Source organism: Engystomops pustulosus, chromosome 4 (genome assembly GCF_040894005.1).
Source record: "Engystomops pustulosus chromosome 4, aEngPut4.maternal, whole genome shotgun sequence".
Classification (NCBI taxonomy): domain Eukaryota; kingdom Metazoa; phylum Chordata; class Amphibia; order Anura; family Leptodactylidae; genus Engystomops; species Engystomops pustulosus.
Window position 1 is genome coordinate 57,938,693 of NC_092414.1, and position 14,415 is coordinate 57,953,107.

Consider the following 14,415-nt stretch of genomic DNA (forward strand, 5'->3'; position numbering starts at 1 on the left):
CATAGTATGCTTACATACATATCATTGTGTGAATAATGTCCCCTAAATATTATGCTTACATCCGCAGCATTGTGTGAATAACGTCCCCTACATAGTATGCTTACATACATATCATTGTGTGAATAATGTCCCCTAAATATTATGCTTACATACATAGCATTGTGTGAATAACGTCCCATACATAGTATGCTTACATGCATAGCATTGTGCGAATATTATCCCCTACATCAGTGATGGCTAACCTATGGCACTGGTGCCAGAGGTGGCACTCGGAGCCCTTTCTGTGGGCACTCCGGCCATAACCAGAGATGACTCCAGGTATCTTCCTGCAGTCCCAGACAGCCCAGGACTTGCTGTGCACAGATCTATTTTAAAGTGACAGCTGTACCTGGGACTATTTTCTGCTTTATTGGTGTCCTCAGAGTGCTGATATCAATGAAAACTGTGACAGAGAAGGGAGTATAAATCACAAATTACATTTCTGTGCTGGCACTTTGTGATAAATAAGCGGGTCTTTGTTGTAGTTTGGGCACTCGGCCTCTAAAAGGTTTGCCATCACTGCCCTACATAGTATGCTTACATACATAGCATTGTGTGAATAACGTCCCATACATAGTATGCTTACATACATAACATTATGTGAATACTATGCCCTCCATAGTATGCTTACATACATAGCATTGTGTGAATAATGTCCCCTACATAGTATGTTTACATACATAACAATGTGTGAATAATGTCCCATACTTAATTGGAAATCTGGGACTTGTATCTGACCCTCCCCCATGTCAAAGATGTATGGATTAAGCCTTGGTGCACCAACTCTCTATTATGTTTATTTACATGCAAGTAGCTACGTTCCCTATAAGACATTGTAGCTGATGAAAAGGGCAACCTGGTACTGCTCCCTTTAAGCCGGGCAACACAGAAATAAAACATTTTAACCTACTGCCACCTACTATCCATGCCTAGGTCTGTAATTATTTTCCACATCAATCTCCAAGGCGGTTAAGGGGTTAGAATTTTTATTTGAGGTCAAGGACAGGTAGAGAAAAACGGCATCCAAGGTGGCCTTGGGCAGGGAATGAATAGTTGTAACACTATTGCTACGCGGCTGCCTATTAAAGTGCAAAGAGAACAGATTGGGGATCATTTACTAAGGGTCCTCAGTCCACACTATCATCGGAATACCCGTGATTTCCGATGTGCGCCGCATTTAGAAAGGGTTTTTGGCACACACAATCGGATTTTGGCGCATCTGCGCTAGCTTTCACGTCTGTCGGACAATCCGACAGATTTGGACTACGTGCAGGATTTAACAAAGCAATTTGTGTCGCAAGCCACGCACTTACATGCACCAGGAGGAAGATGGTGAACTCTGGCGGACCTGATCAGGGAAGCGACACATGCAGGAACTCGGGCACACAATCTTCATGAATCGCGGCAGATGTGGATTCCGACGGACAATGCACCTCGGGGATCGCGCAGGGACCAGGTAAGTAAATATGCCCCATTGTGTAGGAAATGGATTGTCACAGATAAGTAGGTTATAGTACAAGGAACAGCCAATAGACACTAGTGCCCATGATACATAAGCAGACCCTCTAAATAGTAAGGATATTTCAGCCCTAAATCAGATAAAAGCCATAAGTATGTTCTATATACAGGCTGACCCAAGAGATCATTTCTTGAACTAAATGGAAGAAATGCATTAAACTGAGAAATATATACAGAATAAAGACACAGATCAGCGGCCACAATGCCACAAGCTACCGAAGCATCTACCAGATAAACACTGGACATGCCTTCATCCATCATGAAAGCCACGAAAAACGTCTTGTCCATTACAGCAAAGCTGCACATAGCATAATGTCCGTGTGGTGAATTACATAGACTTCCCAGTATTAGTGGCTCTGCCCCTGGTAATGAGTAATCTGAGAATAAGACAACCTGCAGGGATCATATCTCAACACGGCACATTACTACTAGAGCCCGCTAACCAGGGAACAGGTTAAAATAAAAAAATTAAAGACACTAAAACCTTAAAAGAAAGTCTACCACCTCCACCAAGTGGTAAAAGAAATCCACTATCAAAATCCAGTATGATAAACCATTGGCACTTACTCATAGATCCAGACACTGTGGTAACCTTCTTATATTTGCTATCCATGGCCTTCTAAAAATCTAATTTTTTTATTATGCTAATGTGCCTGAAAAGCCTTGAGGGTGTAACCTTAGCCCCTCCATGCTGCAGATTCATAGGCTGTTACTCTGTGCAGGAGCATTTTCCCCCTTCTACCGTGTGCTGAAACTTTCTTTGATGTCATGAGATTACATTAGACAGTGCTGAGGGAGCCAAGAGGGAGACGGTTTGACAGCCTGTGAAGCTACAGTACAGAAGGGCTCCGGTAGCAGCCCCAGGAGCTCTTCAGATTTCCTTTGAGGTTGTGACAATGCTCTATGATTTCCAACACTTAATATTATTTCTGTGCATTCTAACATTTCTAAGATATTCCAAGTTTAATCCATATGCGGCTGTTCCTGCCCAGAACACCCCACTTCTTCGAGTGTCTCCCCATACTTCTAACAAGGTAAATCTCCTGCTTATCATACAAGGAGGGTGCTCCGGGAGCTGAGGACACAACCATGATGCACCAACTGCCGCATTAGAATATGGATTAAAATAGGAATTTCTCGCTAACAATGGACAGATCAATAGTCAAGGTATATTTTTAATTTACAGTGTACGTGCACAATGCATGACTATGGCGGCCATGAGCTGGCTGCCGTCTTTGGGGCAAGCTTACGGCTGCCACTTCTGCAAATCTGAATGTACTCTTAATGTTGCTCTTTATTAACATATAGAATTTAAAAAAGATTCAAATGTCTGTGTTTCCGTGCAACACCATAGAAAGTTACTGCATTCATAAACATATACAATGACAGAGAACCAAAATACTATCAACAGCATAATTATTAGAGAATATATTTTAAACTAGTACTCTATATTTGGTTAAAAAAGTAAATGTTTAACATTTATTGTCTACAAATGTAAATGTGGTTATATTCCCAGGGAAATCCCCAAAATAATTTGGGGCCATTCTATATGTGGAATGAAGAGTTCCACTAAGGCCACTTTCACACTGTCAGTATTTTCCACTAGCATTTGTAAGACAAAAACAGAAGTGAGATCAACACACTGAAGAGACACAGAACTTTCCATTTTACCTTTCCTCTTTATAGGTTCCACCTCTAGTTTTGGCTTCAAAAACTAATGCAAAATACTGATGAAATACTGACTGTGTGAAAGTGGCCAAAGTGTGCATAAGTCTATCACCCATCAATTTAGCACATAAATAAAGGGAAAATGTGTTGTTTTTTTTCGTTTTTTCTTCCTTTTTAATACATTTGGGCAGGATGCATTATTCCCTATAAAGATCTGAAATTTTGTATACACAAGAAGAAGTCTTGGCAGTATCTGTAAACCATCTTCTGAAAGCAGCTGGAGATGAGATAGGTCAGTTTATACCCTTCCCTCCGTTGATACTTACAAGACATAAGATTAGTGGAGGGGAGGGAGCTAACCACATTACCTGTCCGAGAGCTGTCCCGAAACAAATGACCCAGTAAGAACACCAGCAAAAAACAAAGACGATGTGAGCGGCCCCTTCCAGTCATTGTCACAGACTATATCCCACTGTAAAATAAAATGGCAAATAAACTACAACATACGATGCGAGATCAGTGACAGATGAAAATAGGTGAAGTACTTAGATAAGAAGGAACCATAAGGCAGGATTCACATTTCACTGGTATATGTTATTATTATGTCATCCCTGAACACTGAGAATAAAGGGGCACATTAATGGTACTGGCGGGTTTCCAAGAGCAGGGTTACGAGGGGTGTTAGGTTATCTGCACGCATTGTGTAATGTCTGCAGAATTTACCTCAGTGGAAAATCCACTGCCATTACCAATGCTTTAGAAACCAGACAAAACCATCTAGTTTCTGGCCATAGTTCAGCCTTTGCATTGCAGTGCGTCTATGTGATTGCCATAGAGCCTATAAACTCCAGTGCTACTGTATTGTGCTGCGGATTTACCTCACGGACATGCTGCACAGCCAATCTCCACATAATACATAATGTGGTAACTTACCCTTCAGTTTTTCAGATGCAGTTTTTGGAGCCAAAAGCAGATGTGGATGATAATGGGTTGAGAGAAATTATTGAAACGTGCTGCTCCTCCTACTTTTACTCCATTCCTGGGTTGGGCATCAAAAACTGCATCTGAAAATGTGGACTTGTGGTCGCACCCTCATAGGTAGATCCCATGGATCATGAGGTGAAAGTGTATCCTTACAATGTGCTACCATGTTATGAAACTGAAAAACACCTGTTACCCACAAGCGAGAGGATGAGTTCATCTGGTGACATTTATCATACGCTGGTGTTCCTGTGCCGGCATTTGACAAAGCGCAGCCAGATACATGAAGAGGCTGTATCCAGCGCCCGCAGTGCAGCGCATATTTCCTATACACCTATACACCAATTCCTAGGTGGTATAGAATGGCGCAACTAATTAGTGAACGTTCAGCTTGAACAGTCGCTAACTGTAACATAACATAGCTCCTGCCTCCTCTGTGCCTACCTGGCCGATGGTGTGAAGAGGAAAATCACTTATACAGCAGTTTCCTGCTTCAGTAAATCAATCAAGTGTCTGGAGTGAGTTTGTAAGACCAAATTTTCTTGTGGGCAATGGGAATAACCCTTCATAATACATTTGGAAGACGGGGTTATGAATGAAAAATAGCTTTTTTAAAAAAATGTTTAACTTTTTGAGAAATGTACTTAACAGTAGTTGGTGCTTTAGCTACATTCACACGAATGTATGCCCACCGGGCCGTAGCTGGGCGGGCATACGTTCGCCCATTGGAGAGGAGGAGTGGTGACCCCTCTCCATAGTGATGCACGGTGCCGTAACAAGGGGAAAGATAGGACATGCCCTAGCTTTTCCCCGTGTACGGAGCGGTACATGTATCGCTCCGTGCACCCATTTCCAGCCTATTGGCGATGTATGTACGCCCACAAGCTTGCGTCTGCACATACGTCCCCCTACAGTCGTGTAAAGGTAGCCTTATAACACTTAGGAGGAAAGTGTACCGCTACCAATTTTAAGCCAGGTCTTGTATAACATAAAGTGATGGTGTAGTACTACATACAGCCTGGAGAGGTCATTGTTGCTACACTTGTTGTTGGGGAAGGTTTGGTCTCCAGGACAGTCAGGAATTGTATGTAAGACAGAATTTCTACCTGCCTGCTGCAGTACATACCCCAGAATTTCTGCCTGATGATTTTTTGTGTTTCCTTCTTATTTATCAAAATAGTCTAAACACAGAATCGGTAGTGTTGAACATAACAACTGCTGAAGACCTGGTTTACTAGTCATTAAATGTTCAGTAATGGGAAAACCAGGCCAGTTCTCATGAAGGTTTCTACTTATATCCCCCGCTGCGGTGCGGGTGGTGAGGGAGGGGACATCTGCATTTTGGCTGCATTTACAACCTGGTAAAGAGGAAGAGATGTCGCCACAGCCAAAAATAGATTTTTATTACTCATTTACTAATAAATATTGAAACAAACCAAGTCCAGCACACAAACAGCATAGGGATTTCATGTGACGCTACTCCTAGAATACACGGAGGACATTATCTGAATGACCATAGAAAGAAACACAAAACTAAGCTTGTGTTCACACACGGTTCTATTTCCACCATACTCAGCACTGAGTATACATGTCTGTATACTTCATTTTGCTCTGTTAACTGTATAGAGCAGGGGTGGCGAACCTATGGCACTGGTGCCAGAGGCGGCACTCGGAGCCCTCTCTGTGGCCACAAAGGCCATCACCCCAGAATGAAGTTCACCAGACAGGACTCAAAGAATCTTCCTACAGAATCTTCCTACAATGATAGACCAATTTGCCCTCCTCCTTTCAACTGCGTTGGTGTCTTTAGGAGGCTGAACGACTAACAGTTGTCAAAGAACAAGGAGAAATAAATTACTGCTTGAATTGCTACCCTGCCACTTTGCGATAAATAAGTGGCTTTTGGTTGAAGTCTGGGCACTCAGGCTCTAAAAGGTTTGCCATCACTGGTATAGAGCATTGCTATAATGAGGCATCCCACAAGAAATGTAATCCACAAGGTCCATGTCTATTCCCATAATGGGAACCATCTCTATATAATGGCATATATGTCATCGCAATACGTTGGAAATATTATCCTACATACACTTATACTTACGGTAGGTCTTTTTTTCCAAATCTATATACCTGTTATGGCCCAATAAAAGTTCTAAATGAATTAGCGAAAGTAGCCAAGGGGAAGGTACCTTTCACTTTCACACAGCACAGACATCATAAAAGGTTACCGCCCTCTTGGCAAGTTTGAGCTAATTCACATATAAACGTCTGCAACTGTTGTACAAAATCTCTTAATTGTTTAAGGGAACAGCTCTACTATTTTATTTCAATATTACAGTGTAAGAATCTAATTTAAAAAACTATGCAAAAATGTGACAAGATAAAAAAAATGGTACCAAACGCCGCACATGAACGGTACACAATTTTTTTTCTTCCATGCTGCAGCTTTTGTACCTTATTTATAAAGTGTTGGCGCTATTATATTGGTGGTTTTTCCAACACTCACAACTTGCTCTTTTTTTGGGAGAAAAATTGTGGCGTCGCTTGTGAATTTGTTACTTTTCTGGCACTTCCTAGTTTTCTGACACCTTTTGTGGCACAGTTTTTGGCGCAAAATTAGAGCATCTAAAAGCTGGTCAAGAGAGTTCTATTTTACCTTCATGAGTGGGGAGACATTTCTATTCCTTTTTGTTTATGCACCAAATCATTAATGCCTTATGCCAGAAAATTAAATCCCACTGAAAAATATAGCACACTTGCTGGGCCACACTGTGTGCTTTCATTGTTGCTCCTGATGCCACACCATGTTGCCCCTAAGGCCCCTTCCACACTAGCGTTGCATTTCACATCAGGGTGCAATGCGTGAAAAACTGATGTTTTTGGCTGCGTTTTTGTTCCATTTTTCCTTGGGGTCATTAGTTTTTTAAGTCAATGGGAGACTATCTATTCTTCACTGTTCCGCACATATATTATCTCCCGACAAGTTAGCAGATGTGAAGAACAGTGAAGAATAGAATAAAAACAGTGAACACAGTGACCACAGGATCATTCAAGTGAAAGACACAGTGAAAAACACAGTGAAGAATAGATTACAGATGTTCGGCACATCTGCTTACTTGCCGGGAGATACGCGCGGAACGGTGCGAACAAAATAGCATGTGAAGAACAATATATATGTGTGTGAAGAACACATTGCAGATCTTTCCATACATCTACAATGTGTCCTTCACACATATATATTGTTCTGGAATCTCTAATCTATTAGGACCACAGTTATATGATGTATCTAGCTGAAGAGGAATATATATCATATCTCAGTAGTCTCCAACCTTTTTGAAAATGTGGATCGGCTGAACAGAGTATTTTTTTTTCAGGAACCCCTCCTTTAAATGCCAACTTTCCCTTTTTTCCCTTTTAGATTTACATCACCCTGGCTGGTCTTGGGACGTAGCCCGGAGGTTGGGGACTGCTGTCATAACATATATCATAACATATATCTCCAACAAACACCAATGTATAGACGCAATATATGTTGAGGTATCTGTTAAGAAGATGCTATATGGTGGCACCAATCACCCTAGGACAGGTATATTTTACTGAAGGGATACCAAAGCATTGAATACAATGCTTTTATATCTTTTTTAACTGACCAATCTGTTAATATGGACAAAACACAGATGAGAACAGGTCCTGGCCCAGTGCATCTTAACTCCTCTGAAACAAGTGCAGTTGCGGTCCATAAATGGGCACTGCCAGATGTTGAAAGCTGCAGAAAGTGTTTTTCAGTGGTGTTTTACTGTACATGTAACAGCCGGGGAAGTTGTTGTCTCGCCTGTTTTGATCAGCTTGTAGTGTGTTTGATGCGCAGACGACACATGATCTGGTAGCTCCTCGTTTTGGAATGTGGACAAGCCCTTAAGAAAGGCGGTAAACCGTATAAATAACAAAGTCGTCTTACATTTTGGATGAAAATTCATACTATGTGTTGGTTTTACACAGATATCTTATTTCTGTGAAGATTATAAAAGACCTTTCAGCCTTCTAGATAGGGGTAAATTATGCTTCTTAGTAAGTTCTGTATATAACTGAGAAGACACTACATTGTATTGTAGTCCTTGACCTTTAGCAATGCTTTATGTGAAAAAGTCTGCAAATTAACATCAGAGACACCCATCTATATACAGCAATTTTTCAATGTGCAATAGCCCTTCTCGGTACTGATGAGGTTCAGGCTACAAACGCCCCAAATATGTCCGGTTATAGAAGTTCCTGGTTTGGCCGGTATGAGATACTCCGCACCAGAGGTGTTGGAGAGCAGGTCTAAAAGATGCATGCTCAGAAGTCTGAAGTATTATGCATTGGGCTGTATGGGGAGCTGCACCCCAAAAAATTTTCTACCATAAAATCATGTCATAAAGCCAACCTATCAACAGGAATGTCATTTGTAGCTAGTGCATGTTAGCATTCTGAATGATTTCAGTACTTTGTAAAACTTACTTTCAAATTACCTGGCACACCAGCATGTGGTAAGTCCCAGGGAGAAGGGAGTGCAGCTGCAGCAGCCTGTGTGTGCCTGTGTCTCCGTCCCCGCATCCCACTTCCTGTAATGTGCATTTAGTAGGCAGAGGAGGGAAGGAGTGGTGTGGTGTAGAGGGAGGATGCATGAGAAGACACATAGACACACAAGCAGCTGCAGCTGACCCCCTTCTCCCTTCACCAATTGCTGGTGTGCCAGGTAATGTGAAATAAAGCTTTATAAAGTACAGAAATGATTCAGAATGCTGACAAAGGAATGCACTTAGGATAGGCACTTGGAACCTGCCACCAGCTAAAAATGACATTCCCGGTAACAGTATTGCTTTTAAGCAACTGTCCCCCAGACAAGATAAATACTGATAAGGATAGGTATCACTTTGTGATCAGTGTATGTCCTGTATTAGTGTATGACATCATTGAGCTGTTCCCACTTCTACCACTAGCTGAAGACTGAAGCTAAGGGCTCCGTCTTCTGTATAGTGGTCGTGCTGGGTTACCACAGCTCTGCTCCTACTCACTTCAATGGTAACAGAGCTATACATACACAGTGCAGGGCCTGCAGGGGTATGGACACAGTTCCTTTAAGATCCCACTTTGCTATAGTAAAGATCTGTTCATTTTATTCCTTCTCAAAATGTTGCAGCTATTGGGCACAAAGCATCACCCTGGCACCAAGAAAACTGGAAAACTCTGCCAGGTATTACATTGTGACGAATCCAGCAGATGCCTGCAGTAAGATCCTGATAACCAGATCTGCATTGTACTGGACGGATGGTATGGGACATATTGGATACTAATGAACTTTAGACAGATCTAGTTATCAGGTCTTAACTGCATGAACTGTTTGTATTGTTAAGCTGCATCTTATGTCAGGCTGTTCTCCTGCTAATATTTATATAGTGACTGCATGGCTATATGTACCTGTAAGAAAAGGGTGCGGCTGAAGCCATTCATTACAGGGGGTGTGCACGTACTACTGGTTATATAGCGTACATCTGTTATCCTTGTACTGTCACACTCTTTGGATCCATTACCGATAAATAATAAATGTGCAGCAATGTTATAATGTATATAACGTATACCATATGTCCTAATAAAATAGTAATGAATATTATAAGATATTATGAAAAGACTATTTATTATTTATTCATTTTAAATTGGTTCTCCCAGAAGACTGGTGATTGGGATCCCCCAACAATTACTATAATAGGGTTCTGAGCCCCCCCCAAAGCAAAGTCTATGGGATTGCTGCAGAACATGGAACACAGCTATCTCTACCTTAGGTTCTCTTTACATAAACATTGTTCTTGTGAGGGGGTTACCTCTATAAACTGTCAATTTATACTGTTTTTGTTGACTCATTTTGGATACTCAACTGTTTAAACATCTAGAATCTTAGAAGACATAACCATAGTAACGGTAGACACATTACACACATCTGTTGACATAGAAGCAGGATACATGGCTGCTATTACTTCATGCAACTTAGGGTACATCCAACTGACTTATAATATGGTCCTTTGGGTCCTGGTGTTGTATCTATGGTGTGGATGATATAAGTGACATATTATTCTACTGGAATTGTGATGAGTACCTGGATGTATACTGGGGTCATCACACCTGGGTCCTCTCTCCAGGGAATGTGACAATCTCTAGAGAAGTGTCCACAATTACCTTATGTAAGGCAGATTCAATACTTTTCTGCCTTACTCCTATGACCAGAGCAGCAGAATAACAAAAAACATGGTGTAGTGCTATATCTAACATGCCGGACATGTGCTGCGCCCTTCATAGTGCTTCATGTTGTGCCTCTCTATCTGTCTAATAGAACTGAATGCCCTGACAGAGACAACAAATGCAAACTAGAGTAAAGCCAAAGACAGGAGAAACACATTCATCAAGCGACCAATAACTATCACTACCAAGAAAATAGTCCCACAATCGCAACTGAGTGTCATGGCTATGACCCCCTTAGGTAACAAAGACATCATGCTCAATTACATTACAGCATTACAATTGCACAGTAACATCGTTGGTCATGTCACAAGTATCACAATGTAACACAATGTGTAGCAACATCATAGACACACAACCCTCTCCATACAATTTCAGAGGAACTATAGGCATTGCATTGTTCCCCTCTATACTTTATACACACGCAACAATAATTCTTTTCCATCCACTGTCTCATACCAAATTATTGAACGTCATGTACGAGATTATAACCAGAAAGTCTAAATCCTGTCTTCAGCACTTCATGTCTTAGTGACATAACACATCCACCACACCGCAGCATGGTCCATGTCCCCTGCTCTAGGCCTCAGCTATCTGGTTACCATCGAGTCACTGATACTGATGTACAACACATCTATCTATGGGGCAAAAAACACTGAGCATATAACCTCAACCAACAAAAAGATAAGACTGTAATAGAATACATACATGTAATCTTTTTTTAGAAATAACATTGAATAAAACAACATAATATTTTCACACACTGTAATGCAATAGCATGCTACATAGTAAAACACACATGTGACCGACCCACATGTCACAGTATAACAACACAATGCAGCATACAGAGCCCAGGAGCTGTCCAAAACGTACATTAGGGATCCAAAGCCCCGGTGGTCTGTATGCTGTGTGCCGTCATACTGTGACATGCAGGTCTGTGTTATTTTATTACTATGTCATAACTGTCATACATGTGTATGTTATTATGTTCTTGTATACAATGTTATCTACACCATGGTACGGAGATGAGCTGCATAAGCTGCAGAGAAGTTGTTGGAATCTAAAGGAATGTGTGAGAGATATTACATCGAATGGATAGGATTTTGGGGGGAAATGGAAAGAGGATTCCAGGTTAATATGGGACCATCTCTAGCCTGGATACAAGACTGGATATACAGGTTCTGTATTGTAACCAGGGCAAAGAGATCCACAGTTTTCAGAGGTTGCAGAAGTTTGCATGCCAGATGGTGCCATAAATGCTGGAACAGAAGGGTCAGGGTACTGCTTCCGTAGGGCGCCGTGAGCCCATTGCCGTCTATGGGGGATGTATATCGGACGTATGTCGTATATACATCCCCCATGTGGCAATGTGAATGTAGTCTAAGATCAGGTTTACTTATGCTCTCACCTGGGGTAGTTATACTCAGTGCATAACTACTCAGAGTATGTCAAGAGATGATGTAGCGCTACAGTGCTCCTAACGGTTCCTCCTGGAAGGACCGTATTGCAAATGGCAGTGGATTAAAGGGAATAAAGTGGAGCTTCCTCAGTGCGCTGCTACATCAATTTCAGGCCTAACCAATGTTTGATCACAAATTCATTTTATTCACAAAGTATCGATTAATGAACAACGCTCCCTTTGTCAGGTTCTTAAATATTCGTGATCTAGTTGGAGGAGGAATATTGCTGACTGAAAAGCAGTGGTAATCTAAAGTGTGGCTGATGTGTTGGTGCAGGGTACACGGCTTACCACCTTCCACTGCAGCAGCAAACCCTCTCTCTCCAGGGCCAACCCCGCACCAACACATCAGCCACACTTTAGATTGTAGCCGATGTAGCAGCGCACTGAGGAAGCTCCACTTTTTTCCCTTTAATCCACTGCCAAAAAATATAAGAAGACAGACACTTTAAGAAAATACACCTAACGCACGCAAAAATATGTGTAATTAATCTATGGGTGGTAAAATCACAAAACATGTCAAGCACATCTGACACTGAACGCAAATTTTATAGGGGCTTATGAGACCTGAATATAGATGCCCTATCCTTAGATGACCCTGTACTTAGATGACCCTGTACCCATGCAGCAGTTTATCAAGCAATAAGATTGGAGAGAAGTTGGCACAATGCAAAATGGAGGGAGAAACCAAATATTGTAATACTAGATCTGTATCTTCCTGCTGTACATGGGTGTCAAGGCACCACCCAGGATCTGTCCTGAGGCACCTTCCCCTTTTGCAATGAAATGTCAGCTTTGCCATATGTAACGTCAGAAGGTGTGGGCAGCTCTTGAATGAGACACACAGTGTAAATCCCATTACTATCTGGGTCTTTTATAATGGTTATAAACATGTAGGACTCTGCCAGCGCCTTCCTACAACGTGTATGACAGCCAAAAAGCTACAAAACTGCCAGTAAGTAAAATACTAGTAATGTGTAAGGGGCAAGCAGACTGACACACAGTGCTATTTCAGATATGGTACATTTCTATAAGAGTTACATCATAGATCATTAGATAGTAAAGTCCTGAGCAGCACAACAGTCAGTGGGTGCACAGCCATAGATCCTGTGGCTTGGGTCCCATTCATAGTTCCAATAAAGAGGCTGCGCTGCAAAATGGGATCAAAAGGAAGGGTGGAACTAATATTCCAAAGAGACTTTTCGGTGACATATTTGAAAAAGGTGATTTTTGTCTCATAAACGTCGCTATGGAATTAAAGTTCTGCCCTTCTTTTTATCACATTTTTATGTGCTGCCTCTTCATTGGAACTAGATGGGTGGATAGACAGACAGATAGAGATAGATAGCATATACATGGATTGGTAGGTAGGTGCAGAGACTGACCTCGGTGACCACGGTGGACTGGTAGACGTCCTGATCATAGTGCCAGCCGTCCAGGCACTTCTCCTTCTCTATGTTGCTGACATTGACGTGCACGCCCGGCATGAGTCCCCGGGCAGAGTAGTTGGTGAGGATGTCCAGCCTGTACCTCCAGCACCTGCTCTGCACCCGCTGGCCGTCCCTCTCCTCCCAGGGGATGCTGGCATTACTCCACGCCTGGCTCAGGTTGGCACTATCGGGCACCAGGCAGCGGTGCTCGGGGGTGGCAGCCAGGAACATTACAGACATACCATTGAAGCCATTCGGGATGGTGCTGGCGCTGAGCAGGAAGAAGATGGTGAGCTGGAAGGGCCCCCAGTCCCCCAGGAAAGAGGTCGCCTCATCATAGTCGCGCATGGCTGGCGGGGGGCAGCAGTGTAAGATGTGCCCGGGCACTAGACTGGCAGCCGGGCGCTACTCATCTTGTTATGAATGGAGGCTCCGCCCTCTAGAGAGTGACGAGGGGCGGGGTTACAAGGGATGTTATCACGCTACAGAAGCTTCCGAGGTCCCTGATGCCAGTGCACTACCCCGGGGCTGCCAGTGGTCACCTACCAGCAGCTCCCGCTCCCGTTACCTGCCGCCCCGACCCCCTCCTCTCATAGGCGGGAACAGCAGACCCCTCCACTGTGCTCCAGTGACACAGCACATTCACGTTACACAACCAGGGGACCGCCCACTACTGGGCGTGTATACACCACACTCTCACATTGTCCTCTAATATACAGTGTATGCAGTATTACTATTGTGTAGTGTTATCCTACAGTACAATCACATTGTTCTCTGCTGTATATTATGTGTAGTGTTATCCTACAGTACAGTCACATTGTCCTCTGCTGTATATTATGTGTAGTGTTATCCTACAGTACAGTCTCATTGTCCTCTGCTGTATATTATGTGTAATATTATCCTACAGTACAGTCACATTATCCTCCTGCTGTATATTATGTGTAGTGTTATCCTACAGTACAGTCACATTGTCCTCCTGCTGTATATTATGTGTAGTGTTATCCTACAGTACAGTCACATTGTCCTCTGCTGTATATTATGTGTAGTGTTATC

The 14,415-nt window shown here is 42.4% G+C and overlaps 1 protein-coding gene across 2 annotated transcripts in view; it reads right to left on the reverse strand.

Annotated features, from left to right (window-relative positions):
- LOC140126473 (solute carrier family 22 member 4-like) overlaps positions 1-14,013 on the reverse strand; it is a 32,945-nt gene extending 18,932 nt beyond the window's left edge. The window contains exons 1-2 of one of the 2 annotated variants that reach the window (XM_072145978.1): positions 13,318-14,013; positions 3,594-3,697 (exon numbers count right to left, since the gene is read on the reverse strand). In XM_072145978.1, coding sequence (XP_072002079.1) covers positions 3,594-3,697; positions 13,318-13,710 — 497 coding nt within the window. In that variant the 5' untranslated portion in view covers positions 13,711-14,013. The remainder of the gene's footprint in view (positions 1-3,593; positions 3,698-13,317) is intronic. The other variant, XM_072145979.1, reaches the window with a different exon arrangement.
- Positions 14,014-14,415: the final 402 nt, after the last annotated feature.